Consider the following 26,662-nt stretch of genomic DNA (forward strand, 5'->3'; position numbering starts at 1 on the left):
AAGATAATATAGAGTATAGACTATGAAAATATTTGTAAAGAAATTGTTCTCTGTACCTTCAACACAACAGGTTCTATATAATAACTTATTTTATACGATACATATACAGGATTTAAGATATTGTTAGTAAGTATTGTTTTTTTCCTATTAAATAGGAAGGGAAATTAAAACCTAACTCGTCGGCCAAGCTTTACAGATTCGTATAATATGTATTCATGGTTATTCACGTTAATTCATATTTTAAATGATCATATTATGTATGCACAAAGACACATTGTATTGGTATTTAAATTTCTTACTCTACCTACTTCGTAATTACTTGAAAAACTTGTTTGTACAGTGAACAAGGAAAAATGGACGAAGCCGTTTGGGCGCGAGGACATTTAGACGCATCCATTTGGGTGCGAGTACATTGAGACGCAACAAAAAAATTAATAATAATTAAAATACAATAATGTTCTTCAAAAAAGTAGCCGTACAAAAAAGTTTAAGACATTCACAACCGTGTTTCGTAATCGTAATGTTTTCAATTTGTGTGAAAACAACATATCTTTTCATAAAAAGTTAATACTTCCCGCGACAATAATACAGGACTTAGGTACTATTAAACGAATCAATCAGTAGGTACTGGAAGACGATTTATTTAATCACTGGTGACAATACACAGATAATACAACGCACTCAAGGTTGATCTACGGCTTCTATGAATATAATTACAATCTCGAGTCTATCGGAGAAATCGAATCATAACCTTATTCAGGGACGTGAAGATGGATGGTACGTGTGGCAACGCGTTCGTTCATGACACCGTTTTACGAACGAAATATTTCCTGGCCGATGTTTTTTAAGCTACACGTCTATCATATAGCGATATGGCATATACCTACGTATATGATGCGCTAGCATGACGAGTATTTTATTATTATTATTATTATTATGTTTTACTTTTTAATAATACACGTTTTACAAGTTTTAGCGAGTTTTGTGAGAAAAATCGATAGGCATAAAACTATAAACGTAAAAATGTGCTACACAAAAGAAAAACCGGTTATCACTTTCCATATCACTATACCTGAACTTATTTTTAATGCTGTGGCATTTGAAAACGCATGGATTTGAAACATTTGACTTTCGATCACGGTGGCGTGTTTCATGCAGGTACACATATTGAATTCATATGTTTTTAAAACTAATCAAAAACAATAAGGAACGAGTTTAAATACTTTCCGAAAAAACAGCGTGCGTCATTATATTGTTTATCTTCATTTGTTTTGTCACGGGTCTTATTGTGTTTAAAATTAAGACTGGTTAGTAAATTTGATCTAAATACAAATTAGTATCATAAATATTTAAGTCCTGTATGATCATGATTTATGAGCAATCATGAATAATTTAATACGAATTTAATATCTTGTTGATAACTTTACACCATTTTATTGTATTTTATCAACGAATACGTGAAATCAATTAGTCACCGATGGAATACTAACATTTAATATTTAAAAACTCGTAACGAGTCGGCTTGAAATGTTCGCATATATTAGTATATTACACGGGTGACTAAAAGAAACATGTTTGGTATTGTAATACAGTATAATATTAATTTATTATGTACCTATATTTTTATAAGAACAACTTCTCTGGTTCAGGAAATAACCAAAAGAAAAGTCATCGAACTCGATTTACCCGTTTACATATTTTAATAACTTTCGCAGAGTAATAAACCGGACCATGCAGATAATGTCACAATGGCAATGATACTAATGATACTATTTAATGGTATCATTAAAACACTATCATTTCAATATTATCCAAAGGTTACAGGTGTCAGATGCGTTTCATAAGGATTAAACACGTCAAATGTATATTCAAGATAAAAAAAAATAATTAAATAACTCATTAAAAAGTACGAATTGATTTTATTATACTAATTTCGTTAACAAAGAAATTCAACCGCAGAACGTCATATCTAAACTGAATAAAAAAATATCAGTAAATAACGTCATTTCAGTTCATATCTTTTCTAAAACCAAATAACCGCAATACTTAATTAAATTGCATTTAAAACGAAATCGAGTTTATGGTTATTTTATTACACACTTCAAACTTAAAAATAATTGGAAAAGTAGCTCTGCTGTATAGTAGGAGTGGAGTATACCTGATCATTGTGTAGATCATTGTGCAGATCATTGTGTGATGAATATGTTAAATTTGAATTCAATGAGATATAATTGCATATTTTTTTCCATGAATTGGGAATACGACAGGTTGAACTAATTATTAGGTTCCGATTTTCTTCCAATACATATAGGTACTAATAAATAGCTTGACCTTATATTACGTATATACATTCGTCTACTATATAGACACATAGCTAATATACATACGTTAGCTTGAAAATTGGTACCTAGTGACTTTTAAAACAGATATCGTCAAATTATATTTGATTTGAATTCGGCTTGCGAAGTACGATAATTATAATAATTATTACTTCAAATACAACGGAAATGCGCATGCCTGCATAAATACTTCATCGACAATATAATATATTAATATATTAATGCACTGCAATATTACCGTATTCAGCTAAAGACCATCCTCACAAAAATTCATATTATTTTGTTCCTTAAAAATTGTATGGGCAATTTTTAAAATTAAATTAATGTTTAGGTACTAAGAAACAATTCCATTCAAATATTAAATGACAAATATATCATATTATTATCATATTAGTTATTATTCATATTCATGAGTTCATGACTCATGTAATTTATATACTTAGGCAGGTAATTTAAACGTTTAAATATTTGATATAACATTTATAAAATATACATTTTTATAAATATTTTTTTTTTTAGAACTCAACAATAATTATAATACAAAATAATGGTATATTGTATACACAATATAAGTAAGCAAATATGAAGTAAAACATTGTTGTATAAACACAATGGAAAAGTAATAATTTGTTATTTAATGCTATTTAGAAAAAAAAAATGTTTTCATGAATAAGCAATAAAATAAATAAAAGTAATGCTATTGTTTATGATGCATTGATGCCTATTCTTTTTCGATTTTAATATAATTGTTTTATTTATAAAAGCCCTCTTGATTATTATGTTTTCTCCTTCTCCGAGCATACATTGATGAGCTCGTTAAATCTTTAAATATTGTTTATGAAAAAATACTAGTTCAAATAAATTATTTATTTATGATTTATTATTTCCTTGTTTTGAAGATCCTTTTAGTGTAATTAATTTAACAATATATTCTAATGTTTCCTTAAATATATCTATACATAATAAGTATCAAGTATTTTATATTTTATCATATGTTTTAATGTTTACTATATTGCAAATAACTTATTTTACTATTATAGTATTAAGAAAGGTTGGTTTTATTTCTAAATACAGGCGTATACAATATTATAAAATATGACATGTGGTTAAACTAGCACATAAGTAGAATAAAAAAAAATAAGTTCCTTACTACATATTTTATCGGTTACATTTAATTATTAAGAAAAATGTTTGAAGTCCTTTTGACTTTAAGGCTTATTTTGAACTCAGTAATTGTCTAGGACTCTAGTCCACTGTAACTATACTATATTATAAATCCTAGTTACACCCATGTAAATACTTAATACAACCACCCATTTATGATAAGTATCTTTCAAACACAACTTACATAATGTAGGGCATGTATAATATATTTAAAATCGATTCAAAAACAAACTACAGATTACGTAATACCTACCTATCGACTATCGAGTTACTTGTAATAATTACTTTAAGATAGGTAGACCTACCTTGTAACACATACCTAAAAAATATCCGGCATCGGCGTTTCTCAAATTGTTTGTCGTGAGAAGTTAAAGTTTTTAAGCTGAATATAAACTATAAGCTTTGAAGTATTAAAAATCCCAAAAATTACCCAGAAATCGTCATATCATTCCTGTTATCATGTTTGTATATTGTCGGTGTGTCGTAAAGACCATCGAGATACGGCAACCAATAAATTCTCGAACTTTCACCAACCAGTGTCAAACCTATCACTGCGTCCGCAACAGAAATAAATATAGACCAGTGGCTGTAATGACTTTTATGTCCCGCAAAGCATGTGGGTCGCTTTAGATTTCGGTAGGAAATTTGGGCCAAAGTGCTAAAAAGACTGTGAAGCACTGACTTAGATAATTTTTATCGTGTACAATAATTGATAACAATTTATAAGACAAAGGCTAACAAGCATATAATAAACACGAGAGAAATATGTATATTGTATATTAGGAAAGAATATTTCCACTTTGAATTGCAACTAAAACGTCAAATAAAAAAACTCGCTAACTATACAATAGAATATATATACCTATGTATACCTATATATACCTATGTAACAATGCAGAATGCAGATACTCTGTAGCGGGATTATGTTATTTCTAACGAAGAAAATAAAAATCATTATTCTCAACAAAAAAAGAAAAAACGAAAGTTGTGTATAACTGCCGAAACGACGATGGGTGTAGGTAGCAGTTGGAAATTGAATCACAGACCGTCGATTGTTTACCTGAGCCTGAACCACTACCTCGAGAGTACCTATGCAAGTACTAAATATACACTAAACCAATTGTTTGCGTCGACTCACTCACATACAGTGTGTACACGGCACACATGTACTCTAGCTACGCACAAGGTGATCCATTTGCACAAACTATTTTGGGAATATTATTTTTGCATACATTTATGTCATTCCTAAACAACCCTTTTTGAAAAATTGTTTATTTAATTAATTATTTTCATTAAAAACGGACAGTGGTCCAGATTTGATACTGTGGTCCATACAATATGGCATTAGTTAGAAGATAACATATGAAATAGTAACTTGAGTTAATATCACAAAATAGAACGAAACGTAATAATACGTCAACAAATCACTGATATCTACATATTATGTTAATAGATGTATTGTATTGTTTATAGGTTGCGCACTCTACCAAAACCTTCAAACTGTCATCGATTCCTCTTTTATCAATATTTTCTAATCCTTTGAATATAAAAAAATAAGAATCACTAAACATAATATTTCAAAAGCTCCATGCCGTCTATACTTACGAACCTAACCAATTTTTGGAGTGTACAAGTCACGTAATCATTCTACAGATTGAATTATATAGATATGACAATGTTCTATTACAAAGTGATCCATGTTTACACTCACTATTTCGAAAATATGTGACTTTTTTGAAAACATTACATTATAGTTTTTGGAAAAAATTGATATTTATCTTAAATTCTGAAGTTTTTACTTTTTTGATAGACAACATACATTTTTAATTTCATATCCCGAAGCAGAATATTTTACTTATTGTTTCGATACGTTAAAATCGAATTACAAATTCCAAGTTAATAAAGTATTGTAATTTATTAATATTTCAATTTTAAAATTTAGATGGACAGAGTAAAGTGTTAGTAGGTACACTAGGCACTCAAGCACTTATAATGATGCCTAAGCATTGTGCGCCATGGCATTGTATCAGGTACCCCATCAATAATAATAAAAAATATTGTTTTCGTCCCGGTGACGCACGGCGTGTTCATTATACGCCCTTAAGACGAACCACACGAATTTAATATTATATAACCGAATTATCATTCTATTTCATATTCTATTTTTTCCTCGTTAAAATTAATATTCTGTGGACGGCGGTACGTGACGGTCATTGTTTGTGTGACAGTGTGACACCATTTGGGCACGAGCCTCTCACCGGTTTTTCTAAAAACAATTTTTTTTTCATAGTTCCGATTTACATTCTATTTCCTTCTATGTATATAGTATATAGGTAATATAATAAATAGGATATGTAGGCGATTCGTAATGGTCATCGTCTTCGTGGTAACTACCAAGGTCCTCTACGGACTAAATACTGAAGTATAATATTATTATTATTATTATTATTATTATTATTATTATTATTATTATTATTATTATTACCGTCAACCGCGCGAGGAGCGAATAACAAAAAGGGCGCATTATACACACGCTGTATATACATATACGTATAATAATATACACCTGTAGGTGACGGAGACGACTGTAGCGGACTGAGGCGCGGTTTACATATTATATATATATATATACGCTATTCGATTACAATGGAATGGTGCATGTAGACACACACACACACACACACACACACACACACACACATATATATATATATACGCTATTTGATTACAATGGAATGGTATGTGTCGTACATATGCACGACCGACACGAAAATTAAAAATTCTCATTACAAACCGTATAGTCTGTATACTCGATGTCAATGTCAACGTGCAACGGTGCTTATTGTGCCGGTGCGCGCCTACAAAAAATACAAACGAAAAGATGACAGTATGTGCGCGACAAATAAATTAATATATTATTATTATTATTAATATTATTATTATTATGTAGCACCTTTATCATTTGTATACATACATCGACACATACAGTGTAAATGGGTACCCACCTATACGTGTGGCGACGTAGCGTATCAAAAACTGTGCTATTGTCGTGTTATAGTATATCGAATACTACCATAAGTCGTAGTAATATATAGTAAAGCTGTGCGTATGCTCGACGCCCGCGGACAATGGATAGAGTGATTTTTTTTGGGCAGGGGGAATGCAGCGCATCGGACGATAATGGGTATCCTCCCCTCTACGACCGATCCAAAACAAAAAAGATAAAGCGCGTCTATAGTCTACACTCATTATTTCGAAGAGTCCTAACTTTTTTGAAAATACTCTTATCACTTAAATAGTTACACAGCAAAACAAAAATCTTGAAAACAAAACGGTAGTTCTTATGATTTTTAAGTTTTTACATTTTTGGATGACAATACATAATATTTAACTTCATTAAGTTTTGAAGAGCGGAATAGAGTGACACTGGAGAGCCTCGAAGAACGTTATTTCACTACTCTGCTTATCTAAACTTTATACATTTTTAACTAATAAGATCAATCGTTCGAAAAATATTCATCAAACATGAAATTAAATAGGTATAAAAAATAAAAACTTAAAAATGACAATGATAAAAAATTGTAATAAAATAAAAATATAAGTATGATATACCACACAGGTTTTTCTTTCAATTATTCTAATTTTCTTTTATTCGCGGACGGTTAGGTCGGGTTAAATCCCGAGGATTTTTGAACATTTTAATAATCTGGAGCATGCTGTGTTTCTGTAAAAAGATCTTAATAGTATTTTCAATTGTTGCATTCCTATGTATCTAAACAGCTTGTATCTTAAATTCTTAACATAAATAAGTGTCAATTTATTTCTTTTACAATAAAACATCATATTCTTATTTTTAATTATAACTTCTCGAGTCATGTTTTATTTCGCACTTCTCAAATCAAAGAACTAGTTGTAATAATAATATTTGACTCTAAACTTATACTTAATGTACATATATTTTCAATAGAGAAAAAATCTCTCTCTATATTTATCTAAATAAAACTCAATTGTTACGATTTTAATGACCTATTTACCAACATTAAAAAATCTTTATACAACCATTATTCGTTTACTAATAGAATATGAATCGATTAGTGGAAAACTTACAATATTAGTTACACTGTGCTCCAAGTGAAAAAATTCAAAAGAAATTTATAAATAAAATATTTGTGTCAAAATTCATTTTAACAGGCCTTTTAAATCAGGTTATGACAATATCCTCAAATACCCATATTCATTTATGATCTTTAAAATAGAAAAAAAAACAATAACGTTGGCGGTTCTTTTTTACTCTGTGAAATAACTTTTAAAATAAAAAATATTATAATATATGCGATAACTATCGTTTTTACATTCCACAACCTTCAAAAAAATATGCTTTACTCATTTATACATATTTTGTTATCTGTTGGTAATACACTATAGATAATACATATCTTTTTAAATAATTTAGGTGCTACATTTTTATCATAATGTCATGTCATATACATATTATCGGTTTATTTATAAATAATAACATATAAATATATTATTTTAAGTACCTGGAATGGACTAGAAGAAAATTAAAGGAAACTATAAGTTTGACATAAGGTTTGAATTTTATATCGTTTATCAATAAAATATATTTTTGCCTACCCACCACCTTAACGTAAATTATTTACATTACCATTTTATTGGTTCCATTATATCGAGTTATATGATACACCATATTTCATCGTATTATATCGTCTTATAACAAGACGACAAGTAAATATCCATCAAACAATAATATCAATATCAATATCAATCTAAAGCCACATGACACATAAAAAACGATTGTACTATTATTCGCCGTATGTAATATTAGTCATTAATATTATACACTATAATTCATTACGCAGAAGACAAGTATATAAAAAATTCAAATTAACTATAGACATAACTTATATTGCCGATAGGCGATAATACAATATAATATTGAACACTTTTTCTCTATAAAATTTTATTACACCCATAATATAATATGTGGTGATCGTTTCTAGAACAATGTTTATACAATGTGCATTACCAATTATTACCATGGATTATGAATTTGTACACATGATAATAATATACCCACGATAAGGAAAAAGTTAGTTCTACATATTACAGAATTCCTACTGTACAATAACATAATTAACTTCCAAAAAATAATACACTCTTTTTTGTATGAACCCTAAAATATTACTTGATTTGTATGCGCATTGAAAATTTACCACGCTCGTGATTTTGGTGATGTTTCCTTATGTTTATTCAGGAAACGAATCGAGTAAACCAAAATAATTTCCATTTCCATTTTTTGAGTTTGTTTTTTCTAAAATAATTTGAATAAACAGATTTGTGTGGGTCACGGTCCGCAGAGTTTAACGAGCTGTGCAATTTCGCCTTGTCAAGGCCGCCGCGCATGAAACTATTTGACTATACATAGGCACTTACTACCCATTATATAGTTAAAGGTTTTACGGTGATCGAACCCAAAATTCGGTTCAAAATATTACTTTATATCACAACAAAAGTTTTTTTTTAATGAGTTCGGCTTAAATTTATGCGCACTAAAAAAGTCACGAAATATGTTCTATTACATACGTGCTTATGTACCAAAAATGGTCAAATATGCGGTAAAATATGCTCGTAAAATCCATGTCTTAAAAATAAAAACAATAAAACATTTAAATTGGTAAAAACTAGTTAAAAAAAGTATGATTTTTCGTAAAAAAATGTGCTTAAAATTGTAAAATATGCTCTAGAAATAGTAAAATATTATACAGTATACATAAATAGCTCTATTGGAATTCGTAATTTTTATCACGCTTTCTTGAAATATAATATTTTTGTATATTTTGTGCTTACTTAGAATACTGTGCGATCGACCAGTAAAAATATGCAAATGCGCATGCAAATCCTAGTCCTAATCACTAATCAGTCATCACGATCACTTTTTGACTAAGTAAATTGGTAATTACCAACTTCAGCTTATCAGATAACGGTTATTTGTATTGATCTTTTGACTTCGCAACCGACGTAGCTACCTACCCACCGACATTCGAACGCATAACGATTTTAGTACCCACAATACGCGATACATACGCGGGTAAGGAGTTATATTAGTGTATGATATTTTCTTTATTAGTGCTACTATTGTTTGGTTTTTAAGCCCTGAAGATATTCAATTAGTTTCTAACGGAAAATAACAACAAAATTATTCATACTATAAAACCTCCATTGATTGTAGTTCAATTAAATCTTGCCAACAGCAGTACATTCCGTATGCGTGGATAGTATTTTGATTTACGCAATATATATTTTTCAAGATGTTTGATATATAGTATATAGGTACTATACAATATAGTATATACAGACAAATTAATAACCAAATCGTTACTAACATTAGGTACGTATAATTTTTTATTGTGGCCTTGATTGCGTTGACAAATAGCGTATTTTAATACTAAGTACGTTTATGTTATTATAAAAAAATAGTAATATTTAAAAATTCAAGTATGAAAACATGTAACTTGCTGCAGTTTGTCGAGTCAAATTACTATACGATTACAAACATATAATTTTGAATTTTGCTTGATACATAATAATTACTATCATAAATGTATCTATAACATGTTCTTGTCCTAAAATCAAGCGTGGTCAATCCGGTAATTAATAATATCAATAATAGGTCATTCACGGATTACATTTAAATAGATTTTTACTCCTTGCAAGTTGGATAATACAGACAAACATAATACGCGTTGAAGAATATTCTACATTCTATGATATAAGATATTTGGTTTATTTTGAGAAACAAATATTAAAGATGTGTATGTGTGTCTGGAACAAACATTACCACACAAATGTGTGTCAATCCTTATATCTATAAAAACACAAGACACTTATATAATCGATCAAAACAGATCCACGTGCAGTGCACTTAAAATATAATATCAACATCGCCCTTAAATTTACGTTCATTGCTTGTTGATAATACTAGGATACCTTTATAATAATATATGGTTATCCTATTAAGTATCCTAAATACACCACTATAGCTGCAAATACTTATAACTTCATCCCCAATTGTTCAGTGATCCACACCACGCAGTAATATACGTACATCATATATATCTTTATTATATTTAGCTTGAGCCAAGTAAGGAAATACTTTTATTAAGTATGAATATATACGATGTAGTAAATCTCAATATTATATGCACCTCGACATATCGGAAGGGAGAGTAAACAAAAAATGAAAAATAATTGCTTAAAAGACATTATAAGAATTGGTTAGTAAGAAAAGCGAAAACTCCGATATTTGGGAAAATTCTTATACCGGTAATATTGGACACCCCAACGGACACGAATAATACGTACACATAAAAATTACAAGTATGAGCAACGAGTATATGGCAAATGGTAATAACGGACATTGGACAATAACGACACTATATTTATTGGAATCATCAGATAATCTGGGTTTAACCGATATCTAGTGGGCAGTGACGTATTTAAGGGGAGGGTCAGGGGCACTGGACCCCCAGAACCCCAAAAATAAGGCGACTAAAGATATTGAAATTGTATTGTATATAATTATATTAGTATACACAATATAATCTCGATAGGTACCTTTTTTTCCCTCTGTTCGAAAACCCAGACAATATATATCAATAGGGACCTATAAAATGTTAGAATTAAAAAAATTGCTGGACTCCTCCCTCCCCCCCCCCCAAAAAAAAAAAAAAAAAGCTGAAAATACTCCTCCGGTAGTGGGTATACTATTAGTCGGTACGTACCTTTGGAGTGTCATCGCTGTTGGCATCGATCCCCACGAGCTTGGTAGTTGAGCCCATTGGGGTGTGACTGAATGGGGCGGCTGCGCCCCTGTGGAGATCGACCGTGGTTTCCACCGCGGTGGCCGCACTACAGCAGTAGTCGTAGTCGTCCCAAGCGACCGCACCACCGAAATCGCTCAGCCCGCAGTCGTCGCGGCCGCCGGTGGAAGCCGCGTCCGTCGTTACCGTGGCCGTGGTCGACGTAGTAACCGCCGTGGCCGTGTCACAACCGTACACCGAATACGTTTCGCGGTCGAAATTGCAACTGTCGTGGTCGTCGTCGGCCGCTGCGGTAACGTACACGAACGCTGGCACTCGCGGACTGACTGACGTTACCGGCGGTGACGGCACGGCCACGGGCGGTCGTGACTGCGGCGGCCGGTCGGCTGTGATGCGCTCTCCCCCGCCATGGACGGTTTCCAGTTTGCGGAACACGCCGTAACACGACATTTCGGCGCTCGCCACTTCCGACAAGGCGCGCGACGACGTCATCGACGTCGATTCATTCTTGCAGCGCATCGCCGAAATGTTCGACACCGACCTTGTTATCTGTAAATGCGCGAACAACATAATATTATGATTTTATCTGTTATTAAATATTATAATAATGGTAATAATAGCACCGTATAACGACTCGAACGTGTCGTTCGATATAATAGAATTCGTATATAATAGTAAAAATTGTTAAATTTTAACTTATACTGCAATGAGTTATAGGTAATAGGTGATAATTATTTCCTAATGATAATAATTTGAAAACAATTCAATGATTCAGATTTCAGATTCACGATACATGGCCGCCGGTTGAGGTTCAATTTTGCCATTTAACAATCCTTCAATGCGCGCGCGTCTTTGTTCAGCCAACATAGACTGAGCATATTTTTGATACCGGACCATGATCATGTGGAGGGCAAGGAATTTTTAGTTTACGTAACTAGCAAACCGAAAAAACTTGCTCTAATCTCTCTCAAGTCACCATTAGTCGCCAGCCGCGTATGAGAATCTTACACAACACAACCGTAGGTACTCCTATACTAGTCCCGCCGTATTGAGCGGACAAGAACATAATATTATACTTAGGTAATATTTTATCAGACATGCCTAACTGAAATTCTTTTGACAGCCTCGAGACGAAACCATGTGTTCCGAATGCCTTACAGCACCCGTATATATTCACACTCACAGGGGCCTTCTTGTATCATTAATGTTTTGAGAAAAATGTCTTAGGCACTTATAGCCACTTAATATCAGCTAATCACGGAGGAGTAAACTCATGTTGGGATCATGTACCTGTAGCGGTACTGTAATGGTGAAAACCATCATAACAGTATTCATATTTTATTAAAATATATTAATTATCCCGGGGTGTGTGATCTTACATTCGTCATCCTGTGTTATCACGGACTCCAGACATATTATATTAGGTACCTATAACTATTTTTGATTACCTTACAATATTTGTAATAATACTGCTTCGGCCCGCTACATATTATTATACATTTATACGTATGCCGAAGTATATTAATATATTATACCAAAATAGTAATTTAATATACGTTAAACTGCACTCGATATATAATTAAATGTCTTGTCAAATTATAAACATTAAAATCCTCTCGTATTCCTATGATTGATATATAAGAGATAGACAACGTTGCATAGTCGCTTAATAGTATACTACGTTTTGTTTATGATGGGCCAAATACATAAACCGATATTGTAAAGGTATTGTAATTTAATATATAGGGTCAATAAATTCGTATGATCATATGCATACAGGTACCTACTTTGGTTGGGCTAATATAGGTGCATAAACCAATGTTGTAAATATAAATACACCAGTAGGTCACAAGATGTAATTGTATATAAATCAGAGGAATTTTCGAAGGGGGGAGGGATTTTGGATTATGAACAGAGCGATTAATGTATTCGTTTTACAAAGATGTGTATTTTGTTTTGACAAAAAGAAGTAGAAAAAAGTGATTTTATTTTACACTTCCAGTTTCTGCTGGAAAATAGATCTATTTGGTACTTTTGAAAGATCAGAAATGAAAATACACAATATTTTTCAAAATAACCAGGAAAATCCGTTTTTAAACTTAGCGGAAGCATGAGAAGTACTAATTCACGCTATAAAATGTGTTCTTTTTTTGAATAATTCACAGACGATAAGTATATAAGTATAAGTATATAATAGTATATAATTATATATTATTATTATTATTATGCCACATTGGCATTTTCCATGGATGAGTGATAACATTTTAAAAATGTTTTGCCACTTTTTGAGCTTTTTATGGACACCATTGAACAATTCACATTTTCGATTTTTTTTTTTTTTAAATGTCGATAAAATTTTTTCGCTCATTCAGAGTTTGAAAATCTAATGCCAAGCTCCTTATATAAATTGTATCCATCAATTAAACATTTAGTTTGTTAACTACTTGTAAAGTTGTGGGTACGCTTTATTATACCGGATATAACTTAACGAGCTACTGCTGAGAGAAAAATAATTTACGGAAATAAAAAAGTTATTGTTCAATAGTTGGGCATCTAGAGACTTCACTATATAGTCCTTGAGATCTAGATGGCCTTCAAATAATCTACTATTTAGAACAAATGTGTGTATACTTTATTTACCAACTACAAATCGGTTATCCAGTTACCTATTGACAAATAAGTTTATTATCTTATTATATTTAAAGTTCATAAAAAAATTAAGAATACAAATATAAACTTTTGATAATTGCTGTATTGCATTCATTTTTAATAAATAAAAGCATTTAAAATAAAAATTTTAACTTTATTTTGTACACCCTTATAATTAAATACCTAACAAAATTATTTGAGCAATTATTTTCAACAATGTAACTTGTAAAAACAAAAAAACTATTGGAGGTCAATAGTTTATAATTACAACTTCATACAGCAATCTTCAAACCCGAAAAAATAGATTCATCTTTATTCAAATAATTATTTTTTCATTCTTAAAAATGTATAATAGTATATTTACCTAATGTCCAGTCACTAAATGTTTTAATCACCTCATCTCATCGTACATGTGATGTTTTAACATATTAATATATTATTGTCGAAAATCAACTAAGGACATTTCCCAAAACGTTATATTTAAAGTTTAAATACCTAAGTTCATTATACAAATCTACCAGCTATTGAAATTGTAGGATAAAAGTAAATGGAAAATGATTAACTTTAAATTTTTTTTGTGGAAACACTGGAAAGGAATTTTATTTTTAGCTATTCGTATTATTTGTTACCTACCTACCTACCTACCTACCAATTTCTATGTATTATACAATATAAACAATTTAAATAACTGTATAAATTGTTCAATTGATTTATGATTGATGGGTAATAGAAACGAAACTTTAATTTTATTGTTACCCATATAATATTATGTATACATTTTTTGTACGCTTGATCTAGTTAGAGTCTTGTATAGTCCATACGGCGTATTGAGAATGTATTATTATTAGGTATTACTTATTAAACTATTATATAATAGTGTAAAAAACTCACTCATACCATTAAATATAAACATCATAAGTATTTATTCTTTTTATCACTATGTTCAAAACATTTTTTACGTTCATTTTACAAGAATTAATTTATTAATTACACTAACCAAGGTGTGTCACACTGAGTCCCATTCCCGAATAAAGAAACAACAAATAATAACAACCAAGTATAATAGCTATAATAACACGATGATAAAATGTTGAGAATGTAATCGATTATGTATATTTTTTTAAATTGTTTTCATCATAATTGAAATCCAAATATTTATGCAGGTATAGTTAATCAATATTATACGAGTAAGTACTAAATAATTTATATAATTTACCTTAACTTTTATAGTATGAAGTTTAGCATTTGAATAAATGATTAAAGTTATTTTATGAGTTGAAAAAAGAGAAAAAATGTCTATAAGATATTACCTATTAATTAATTCGTTTACCATAATAATATTTTTAGATTTGATTATCTGTATTCTTAGATTTTTTACTATGACAAGTGCTTAAATTAAATTATTTTTTTTAATCTCAGTCTTCGATTATCAGCTTTAAGGATGGTTTCTGGTAGCAACTTTAGGAGGTCGAAAAATTCATAGTACTTTTCAAAATTACTAGGACAAATGAACAAAAAATTTGGAAAGAACTGGATTTTTACGCAAATCCAGTTACGAAAATCTATTTTGTTTTCTAAATTTCTTGTTAAAATGCAGGTCATTTAAGATCAAGATAACAGATTATTGTAGTCATCTTGAATCACTTTCATTTAAGTCTCCTTTTATGATACACAATACATATAAATACATAAACTACATGAAAGTTTAGTTCTTGAATAAATTATTAAAGTTATTTGTGTATCTCTAGCTCGATAAATTAGGAAATTGAAAATAATCGGGGAACACTCATTGCTGTTTAATTTATAGGTGTCAGGTGTACCTCATCATTGAGTAAATACTCAGTCTCAAAAAAGAGTAACATTAGGTGGCAGGCCTTTGTGGAGGGCTGCGGTAATGAGTGTGATGGATAACCGCTAACACAAGCCACACGACTATTATTATCGGGAGCGTCACTTAATAGAGTTTATTCTTAAAATTCTTGAATTCTTATAAGACTACACAGTAATTAATTTGTTTGGCTACCAATCATCGGAAACAAAAGCAGACGACGAAAGTCAACAAAAAACGATTTAATCGATTGGTGTAGTTTGACCGAGCGGGGCGAAAATGTGTCGTCCTGAGATTACTCTTATTTCAGACGAGTATACTCAATAACGAAGTATACTGATTGACAACTACTAAACAACAAAGACACTTTTCCAATATTTTCCTATTTTCTAATTTTTCGGGATTCAGGATATTTTATAACAACTTCAATATCTAAACTTTGATGTACCTATAGTTTATGTATTTATATATTATATATAAAACCTTAACATTTAAAATTAAAACTATTAAGTACAAATTACCCATACCTACAATGACTAACGTTTTTATTTTTTAATGTTTTAACATACAATTACTTACAATGATGTTCATAATTCGCAAAGCATTTTCGATAAACTATATAGGAAACTTAAATGGAAGTGATTCAATATGATTACTATAACCTTGAATCTTGACCATAAATTATCCTATAGAAAAATATTTAAATCATACATTTTTTGATTTTACAAAGATGATTAATAAATTATTAATATCATTGACTTATTGACCCCTCCCCCTTATACCAACGATCGAAAATCGATAATAGACAATTCTCTAATAGTATATTCCGTTTTCATACATACAAATATTACGTAATTTATTTTTTTTACCAATATGATCATCATTAAATTAAACAAAAAACGATTAACTATTTATCAATCCCACTTATTCATATAATATTATCGATGAATAAACATAAAATTATTTTGACAGAATGGGGAAAACATATGTGGTAGAACAGATTATATTTTATTGAAAAATTTTATATCAATGATTATAATCATTTTTAAACGATTTAGAACATTGTACTATAGTAATAGTAAATAAAGAACTATATTATAAATAAAGATAATAAAGATTTTTAATATAGCTAAGTATATTTTAGAATATATGATATATGAGTATTATTTGATTAACCTAGTATACGAATTCCCAGTTTTTGAATAACAATAACAAGGATTTCTATAAAAGGTATTAAATATACTATAGTACATTAGTACAATACGTCATGTGATGTCATTTATAATAAATTATATTTCATACAGTTATCATATATTTTTATAGTTTAAACTTATCATTTCCTGCAAAGAACTGTGTTCAATGGTCCAATTGGTAGGTAATGATGACTAATAAGTAATAACTATAATTACAATTTATGCTATAAAAATATATATGTTGAATTGAATAAAAATAAAAATTCGAAAAAAGGTTGATAAAAATATATAAGATTACATTCAACAAATTACAAAGTATACGTAAACTATAACTATAAACCTAATTTTCTTTTTTACTCATTACTCCTTAATACACTTGTTATAATAAACTGCATGCATTATTATTTCTGTGTACTTTGAGAAGTAGATACGCAGCATTATTAGGCATAATAATAATAATAATAATAATAATAATAATAAAATAATATGCAATGAATAATTATTTTTTTATTTGTATATCAAATTAAGTATGCAATAATTAATTATAGGCAATATAGTCATTAAAATAAACCGTCTATTACTCACTAATCACTTTTAGTAATCCTTTATTTATAGGTTCTTGTAAAAAAAAATATTTTTCTGCATGCAAATTACTCAATTAAGTATATACAGTAGCATATTTTTCACAGAATTTGCTTGTCTAGCTTAAGCCCAGTATTTGCGATGTTTTTAATATAATAAATACTTTGAAAGCTACATGAACGAAGTCAATTAAATAAGCAATAAAAACTTTGATACACTGATACCTATAATAACTCTATTGGAATTTGTCTGAAAAAAATATAGCATTTAGTTATAAATAGTAATCACTATTCACTATGATATTTAAGAAAAAATACAAATCATCCGATGGTGCATAATATTATTTTTGTTGCAGACCCTGAGAATTAAAAATGTATAAAAACATAGATAAAACAACTAGTCAAAATACATATATTATAAATGTAAAACCAAATAGAAAATCTCGCTCTGCTGTATTGCAGTAAATATCAGGGGACATTTTTTTGGAATATTTTATTATATGTAAATGTATACTTATATTTGTAATAAGGTAAGTTAAACTAATTTTTTAACGAATGCAAGTAGATTTTATTATATTATTTAACTTAATATCACTACCTAGCTTAATATTAACTAATACGTTTATACCAATGTACAGTAAAACAGTATGCATAGATTCGTGGTATAAACAGCTTAAAATTAATTCAAATATTTTGAAAATATGGTCGAGATGGTAAAAATAAAAAAGTGGTATTGGTTGGAGAAATTCTATTTTGGAAGGTTAGCGTCATACGGAATAAAAGCAGAAGGAATTAAGTAGAGGAAATATCTCAAGAAATTTTTGAAGAATAAATTCAAAGACCAGTACAAGAAGATTCTATGTAACAACATGGAACAAACGAGCTCTTTTTTTAAATTAAGTATACTGTATTTTTGACGATATAGAATTTAAAACAAATAAAAATGAAAATTGTCAATAACAACCAAATATAGTAGATTTCTTTACATTAAATATGTGTTCAAAAAAAAATTTCAACTACCTATGATTTTAGTATGAAAAGGCCAAAATATTTTGAAAATTATATTATTTCTAGACAATAAATAAAAACTATACGAATATGAAGCTGCGGAGGTTTCGGAAATATTGCCATTTTTTAACATTTTTTAATTCGACTTTTAAATTTTAAGTAAATTACTGAGAATTTTCTAGTCTTTTAAATACAAGCTATAGGTACAAATTACGACCAAAAACCACCCTATGGTGTTGGTGATGTTAGATACTTTAAAACAAGATGCCATAATTTTTTTCTTTATATAACTGATTCCTATATTTTACACTTAATATGCGTCTTAATCAGCTAAGAATTTACAAGTAATTAAAAATAGATGAACCTTTACAAAATTCTTTGATTTTCGAGTAGAAACAGAGTATAAAGTAATAAGACAATGTCTGAAGGTTGAATTAATGAAATTACAATAACAGTGTAATCTTTATTATTATAAAATCAAGGCCTAATGTTCCAATGTAATACCTCACCTAACCTGAATAACTTCATTATATTCGTAACAATTAATGTTTATTTAAAAAATCAATTATGATTACTGATCGAGGGACGAGGATATAAATAAATATAAAGGATAAAAAATTAACCTTTCTGAAAAAATTATTAACAATGTACTAACCAACCAATAATAAATAATAATCCAAACAACAAGTAGACAAAATCATAATAGTAATGTTTCGAATATTGCACTAATGCAATACATTTTAATATAATACCTAACCTAGTGCTGTGATGAAATCTGTGAGAATCATATTTCGATAAAACTATATTTATATTTTTCTCATTAGGTAGGTACCTACAGCAAAATTTGTAACGAAACGTATTTTCCCACGAGTTTTTATATACCTATTCTACTATATTTCTTAATACCACCTAATAGGGTTAACACATAGTTTTTAAAACCTATAGTTTCTAATACTATATTCTAGTAGTCAGTACTATACATTATACATTTAAACGCACCTATATCAATTTTTAATAAATATAATGTTAAGCAAAATTATAAAGTCACATGATGGATTAATTTCCAGTTCTTAACTTATGGATCAGTATTTTCTTTTTAAATTTCAAGAACCCATGACATGTCATTATTGTACATCCTTATATTAAGATGTAGACTTAATATTTAATAATGATTGTTCATTTGTTCGTCCTATATAGATTCAAAAAATACTGGACTGTGTTCAATAAAAGTTATATCAATAGATTCCTTAAGACTCGGGAAGGAATTGTAGATTAGTTTTTCAACTCATATGGATCGCTATAAGGTTTCGATTATTTCGGCTCACGGAAATTGAATATTTTTTTTGTTTTTACTTTACATAGATAGGTTTGCCATTGGTTGCACATAATAAAATAGTTATTATGATTGGTCATATAATTGTCTATATTATATTTTGTTTTTCAGGCCAAATTGAGTAACAGCTATTATATATATTAGAGGCAGAATGTATGGTTGAAGTTTATATATATAAAAAAAAATTGACCTACCTATTGAGACAAAAAAACAATTAAGAATATTTCAACTAAAACAAAACGAAAAGAATAGATTGATTGATTATAATAATTAATAGAGATAGTCGGCTCATACTGATATTATTAAATAGTCGGGTTGTATATAGACACATATGCAAATCCACAATACTCTACTGATCGTAAGACTATAAGAGTATAGCATTTAGAAGCCACGGGGGTAACTGCATTTATGTATAAAAGGCAAAGTGTATGGCTGATAGAATCAAAAAATACATGACTGAATAATAAATTAAACAATTCAAGGTTTAAATAACAGATTGAACCAATTACTTAACCGCTATTAATAATATTAAAATCATAACAAGCTGTTAATGTAAGAGAATAAAATTTCTTAAACAAGGATACTATATATATAGAAATTTCTTAAACGTCTATAACGTGGCTATAGCTAGCCCATCTCAGTGCCATTAATTTTCCAAGCCGGGTAATACAGCTATAGCTATATATTATAAATTAATAACCAAGTAGCCATATATATAAAAATATTTATTTTTTAATTTTATGTCTAAAGACACGTTTTCTAGTAGAAAAATGCTGTTATCATAAATTTCAGTGAAGGTTTCTGGTAGCAAATTAAAAATTCAAAAATAACTTATTGAAATAAGCGAAAAAAATTTTAAAAAATACAAACAATATTATGTTAAGATTGTAATATAATTCCTAAAATAAATGTATAAGAAGCCACTGTTACCAAAAAGATAAACCATCTTCGCTTAGAATCTTTTTTTTTCGTTTTTCAAATCAAATTATTTTCAACAACAATATAATTTAAATAAAAAAAAATGTTCAATATTTGTTTTTAATGTTATATTAAAGGTCCTGTGACCCTCGAACTTGGACATACCTAGTGGGCCCCAGTGGCTCTGGTCTAAATAAGACACTGGATACTTAATACTCTTGAGCAAGGAAGTTAAGTACCTTTTAAATAGTTACCTAGGTTACGCTATTAATTATTGAATCAGTGATACAGCCAGATTTTTAAGGTGGGTTCCCATGCTTTGTTGGATTATGTAACATTTCATAGTTTTCATAATTCTCTTATCATTTTTGTTGTATCATAACACAGAACTATCGCTATCAATTAAGTAGGTATAGTTACTTAATCAATGTTATCACAAAATAATTTGATAGTTTAATGTTTGTCCAATATCCATATTATGTTCTAGATTTAATAATTAGACTATTTTTAGAGTTTACATTTTCGACTTAACAAATTATTATACATAATCAAAGGGAAGGCGGCCAGGACTAAAAAAAAAATTGTACATAAGTGTAGTTACAAATTTTTAAAAACGACAAAAACGCGGTTCTAATCAATTTTCAAAAGTCGTTAACTACCATTATAGTTATCCCGAATCAATTAATGTGTTTTTCTCAACATCGTGTACCTGCTATACAACCATCGCAACATAATAATAATATTATATTTTATTAACATACACAACATACAGTGTATTTTGATATAAAAAATAAAAATGACACATTTTACTTGGGTGCACGTCTTTAAACTTTTGGAACAAAGAAAATCAATTTAAAAAATAATTAGTGATTTCTCAATTGCTGTGACTATAGGTACCTACTTTATATCAAAGTTAAGACATTTTTATGTAGGCAACACATTTTATTATGAATATCAGAAAACCAATGACATTGTGTTCCAATAGAAATAAATTGTTCAGTGTATTAAAATATGGCGAATATTAAAAATCGGTGCCTACATTATTACAATAATACAGTAGGTATTTTGAGTTAACTGAGCGGGTAAACCAAATAAACAATAATTTAATTTATTTTTAGCTTTTGAAAATTTATTTTTGCACGATTATTGCACCAAAACGAACAGAGGCCTACGACTTACAAGTAGGTGACCTACCCGAATTATTTAACATTTCAAATGATTAGACGGACGAACCCTTTTAGCGCTTCGTAGTGTAAATTTCAGCGAACGGTAGAATAATATAGGTAGGTGTATAGTATATTGTCATAACTCACTTTTTTCGGCAATCCCGCTAACATAATTATTTTTTGCTAGCCACGGAGTCTTCCAAAAAGAACTTTCTAGTTTCCCCTATAGTAGACGTGCGCACGATTATTATATTATTGTCGAGTCATTTATTGTGATAAAATCATTTTCAGATTAGGTATAATATTTTCGCAGGCGGAAAACGGTAGCACTCAGATATCACTGTACGCGTGGATACGGTAGATAAACGATCGCGCGGCTCGCCAGGGCGACCGTTGTCGCGATACTACGATTACGAGTGTGTGGTGTCTGATGTCTACGATCGCGATTCTCGGGCAACGGCCAACGGCAACGGCGGAAATCGAAAATACCGAATGCGTTGAATAAATGCACTCACACACTATAACGGTCACGTGAGAGTGTGAGTTCAAAAAACACCTGCTGCACAGTGCGCACACCCTCCGCCGGTGTGCATGCCTACACTACACCATGTGCACAGTGTACGACAACAACAATAATAATAATATATTATGATAAAATACGCGATCGACGACGGCCCGACCGGGTATAAGTGGTAACCGTCATAATAATAATCATATATAGTAATATCGCGAGTGTGCGTCGCTGACAGAATTCATAGGTGCATTTCGATAGCGATTCGGTTTTTTTTCTTTGACCCCGATACGCAGCTCCGTCATTCGCAGAGTGGTTTTTCGTCTACTTCCCGGTCAAGCGGCAACAGGCGACAAAGGCGATACATGTGGAGGTAAAACGTTACACAGTCGGATTGACGTATATTTTGTGCACTTTTGACGCGTTGCTTTATGATCATCGTTATTCATTAAATACAAACATACATTTTGATAGTGTCTGTTGTGTGGGAGGAGGGACGAATACGAACACATTTGATTACTTTGCAACTGAATGACAATATTACAACTGTACCTATTCATGCCTTGTGTAGTTGTGAGTTCTGCCTGTTGTGCATAATAAATAAATAATTCAAATATTCTGGTCCTACTCGTCTAGAATTTCAATATGTTATTATGGCCAGGCCTTGCACCCCGAATTAACTGAAACCCTTAACACCCCTAAAAACCATTGAGAAATCGAACACCCGAAAACCATTAAACCCGAATGATTTATTTTCAAAACGACCGAATTAACTGAGTCCAGAATATTTTATATTTTGAGCGGAACAGTGAATGCAATTGATTTTACCATAATATTGTGTTCTTTTTGTCTGTCTTCGCTCGTCTTTTGGGGCAGAAAAAATTCTTCGATTTTCAACTTAAGTGGTGGTTTCTGGTAGAAAATTGGATCCAGTTGAAATTTTGTAGGCTAGGTTAGAGACAACTTTACGAAATAATCGGAAAATTCAAAAAAGATTAGGCAAAACTGCCGAATTCACGAATACCAGTTATTTTGACCAAATCGATTTTGTTTTTTTGATTAACTCGAAAACAAACAACCATAGATAGATGCAATTTACACCAAAATTTTATATTATCATTTTTTCTGCATAAATTAATTTTCAAAATATTTTGGATCTTTTTGAGCTATTTATAAAAAAAAATGAAATTTGAAGTATGTTTTAGTTTTTATTCTAAAAATGTCGATGGATTTTTTTACCGAGTCAAAATTTAATACAAGGTTCCTCATAAAATCATAAGTATCAATTTGAAAATATTAAAGATGTATAAGCATGTTTTTTTTCATAGGTAGTCATTTGAATTTTAAATGTTGGCAAAGTACGTCAAAAATTATGAAAATTTTGAGAATCGTTTTGCAGTTAAAAATGTTCAACTTTTTTTAGCTAAGAATTATCTAAGAATATTGAATACAAGGTTATCTACTCGTAAGTAGAAAACATGGGAACCAAATCTTAAAAAAATAAATAAGTACACATTTTTGTATAGATATTCTTAGTTTAAACTTTAACGAAATTATAAATATTTAAACGAAGAATAAAGATTTTAGTTGGTTTTTCGTAATTTAAAAATAATATTCGTGAGTACCTAAAAATTTTAAAGTATATTATTATATTTTATACACACAATAATAGTTTCAAATACAATATTTTTGGCGAAACCTAGGGTACCCCAGTCGTTCAGTTTTTTTAATAAAACTCGTCCCCCATAATTTCTGTGAACGCTTCTGCTGGTTATAGCTTAAACTAAATTATAGTAACTATCTACAGTTCATGTAGAACAGTGACTTTACTGAGTATATTAACATTTAGTACGTAAAACGCACTTATAGATACCTATCATACTAACTAGCATTTAAATAATTAGTTCATGGACGATTTGATAACAGATTAGTCATTAGTCTACCCAAGGTTTTAAGGGTGTGAAACAATTACTAAATGAGTAAATGCAATAACTTATCTTTTTAACTACCTAACCAAAATATATCTTAATACCCAGGTAATTTATATATAGACTTATCAAAGACAATACGCTGACCATTAAAACCATTAAACCTTCACGTATAAATTAAAAATACATATATATTATTCAACTGCATTACCTGCTGTACTGAATAGGTAGTTTTTTGCATGATATAATATTATACATACAGTTATAATAACCGATGACAATCGGCGTCTGTTGATTTGAATTTTGTTCACGTGTATTGGCACCAAAAAATCTAAGTACTCGTACTTTTTTTGCGTTTATAAAATATTTACTGACCACTGCAAGGACGTAGTCCGTCTGGTTGTGGATGTGTATCTGTACTGAAAACGAAAATAAACTTGGTTTACACTACAACAATAATTAATAATAATAATAATAATACGTAGGTGCTGCACGTGTGTATAGTTTGCGACTGTGCGAGAGTACGAGTCTGCTCGTAGAGCAGTCACACGAGGGGTAACACAAAGAAGTAAGAACTAAAGAAGTGACCAGATGGGGGTATTCCATTGGGATCGGTGTGCGTGTGTGCAGGAAGGTTTGAGAGCACATGTTTGGGATTGAGAGAGAGAGAGAGAGGGAGTGAGTGAGTCGGGAAGAGGGCTAGAGAGACGTCGGGGCATAGATAGGTATTTCGTATATAGAACCTTTTTATAATAAAATACACTGAACCTAAAGAACAAATCGGCACTTGCCCATTATAATAATAATACCTAATTATGTAAAAAGGGAGGTAAGCATTAATATAAATATATAATAATGTAGGTATATAGCGTATTGTTATGTATACGTAATACGTATAACGTACTATAATATGTATTGTCATCAACATACCTATTATAATGATAATATTATTACTGCGATTAGTGAGTAAATTGTGCACATTGATCATTAAGGTCAACAATAAATTGTACACATTTGTTTTTTTCAAATATTAAAAAACGTTATCTCAAAATCGGCAATGACAGGGTCGTTTATTGTAAATATTGTTGGACGTGCATACACGTATACCTACAATGATTTACTGACGTTTCAGATAACTTGATTTAGATATTTTGGAAGAGTATGCAGACGTATTATACATTTATACATAATGACAGAATATATTATTATGGAGTACTTTACTATAGTAAAAAGTAAGTAATCTAATGTTAAAACAAATAAAGTGTGTCATAGGTATATAGCAACATATATAGACATAATTATAATGTGATACGTGACGTAATCTCGGACAATACCCTTCTCCTCCCTCCCGCGATAATTTGTTAAATAATCTTAGGGCTCCAAAACGAGTCTTATAAAGCCTCTCAAAATGTTAGCTACTAGTTGCATTTCACGGAAAAAATGTCTTCTGAATAATGGCTTAGACATTGGCGTTCATACGAATTGCAGCCCGTGATTTTTTTGGGTACATAGTACATACTAACTCAAAATATAAAAATAAATGACGGACCTTAATTTTCTTTGCTATCAGGGACGGATTCAGGGAGGGGGAAATGGGTCCAGCCCCCCCCCCTCCCCCAGACATATTATTTCGCAAATTCTTTTAAATAATTTTACAGATCCTGATATTCCTATATTTCAAATTACACGTATATCTGATGATATAATATATTTATTTATTATTATACATATCATTCTGGGGTACACAAACTAACATAGTACTATCTTAGTTCATGGCCGACAGTGATTCCAATATAGTAATTTTACATAAACAAACAATTGTACCCCCCCCCCCTCCAGATCTTTGCTCTGGATCCGTGTCTGCTTGCTATTATTACACAATATGTCTGTAGCATTATTACTACAGGCTGTATGGGTATAGGTTGAAAATGTTGTTTTACATGTTTGTCAAATTTTTTTAAAAAAACTAATATTTTGGATAATTTTTTTTATAAATTCAAATTTGTAAATTTATTACTGCCATCATCAAACAGTCAACAATAAGATAATATATGATAGATTTATCTTAAGATTATGTTCCACAAATTATTAACATTATAAAATTACGATAATATGACAATACATATGTCATAAATCTATGTGTATGATGATCGTCGAGTGTCGGCTGTCGTTACTGGTAGGTACTTATTATTAAAATGTGCAA

At 29.9% G+C, this 26,662-nt stretch overlaps 1 protein-coding gene across 2 annotated transcripts in view; it reads right to left on the minus strand.

Moving 5' to 3' along the window:
• LOC111040906 (sodium-dependent nutrient amino acid transporter 1-like) overlaps positions 1–24,949 on the minus strand; it is a 43,258-nt gene extending 18,309 nt beyond the window's left edge. Inside the window, exons 1-2 of one of the 2 annotated variants that reach the window (XM_022325009.1) lie at positions 24,671–24,949; positions 11,306–11,893 (exon numbers count right to left, since the gene is read on the minus strand). In XM_022325009.1, coding sequence (XP_022180701.1) covers positions 11,306–11,893; positions 24,671–24,700 — 618 coding nt within the window. In that variant the 5' untranslated portion in view covers positions 24,701–24,949. Of the gene's footprint in view, positions 1–11,305; positions 11,894–22,167; positions 22,404–24,670 lie in introns of those variants that run through there. The other variant, XM_022325079.1, reaches the window with a different exon arrangement.
• Positions 24,950–26,662: the final 1,713 nt, after the last annotated feature.

The sequence above is a fragment of the Myzus persicae genome, unplaced genomic scaffold, assembly GCF_001856785.1.
Source record: "Myzus persicae strain clone G006 unplaced genomic scaffold, MPER_G0061.0, whole genome shotgun sequence".
In the NCBI taxonomy this organism is placed as follows: domain Eukaryota; kingdom Metazoa; phylum Arthropoda; class Insecta; order Hemiptera; family Aphididae; genus Myzus; species Myzus persicae.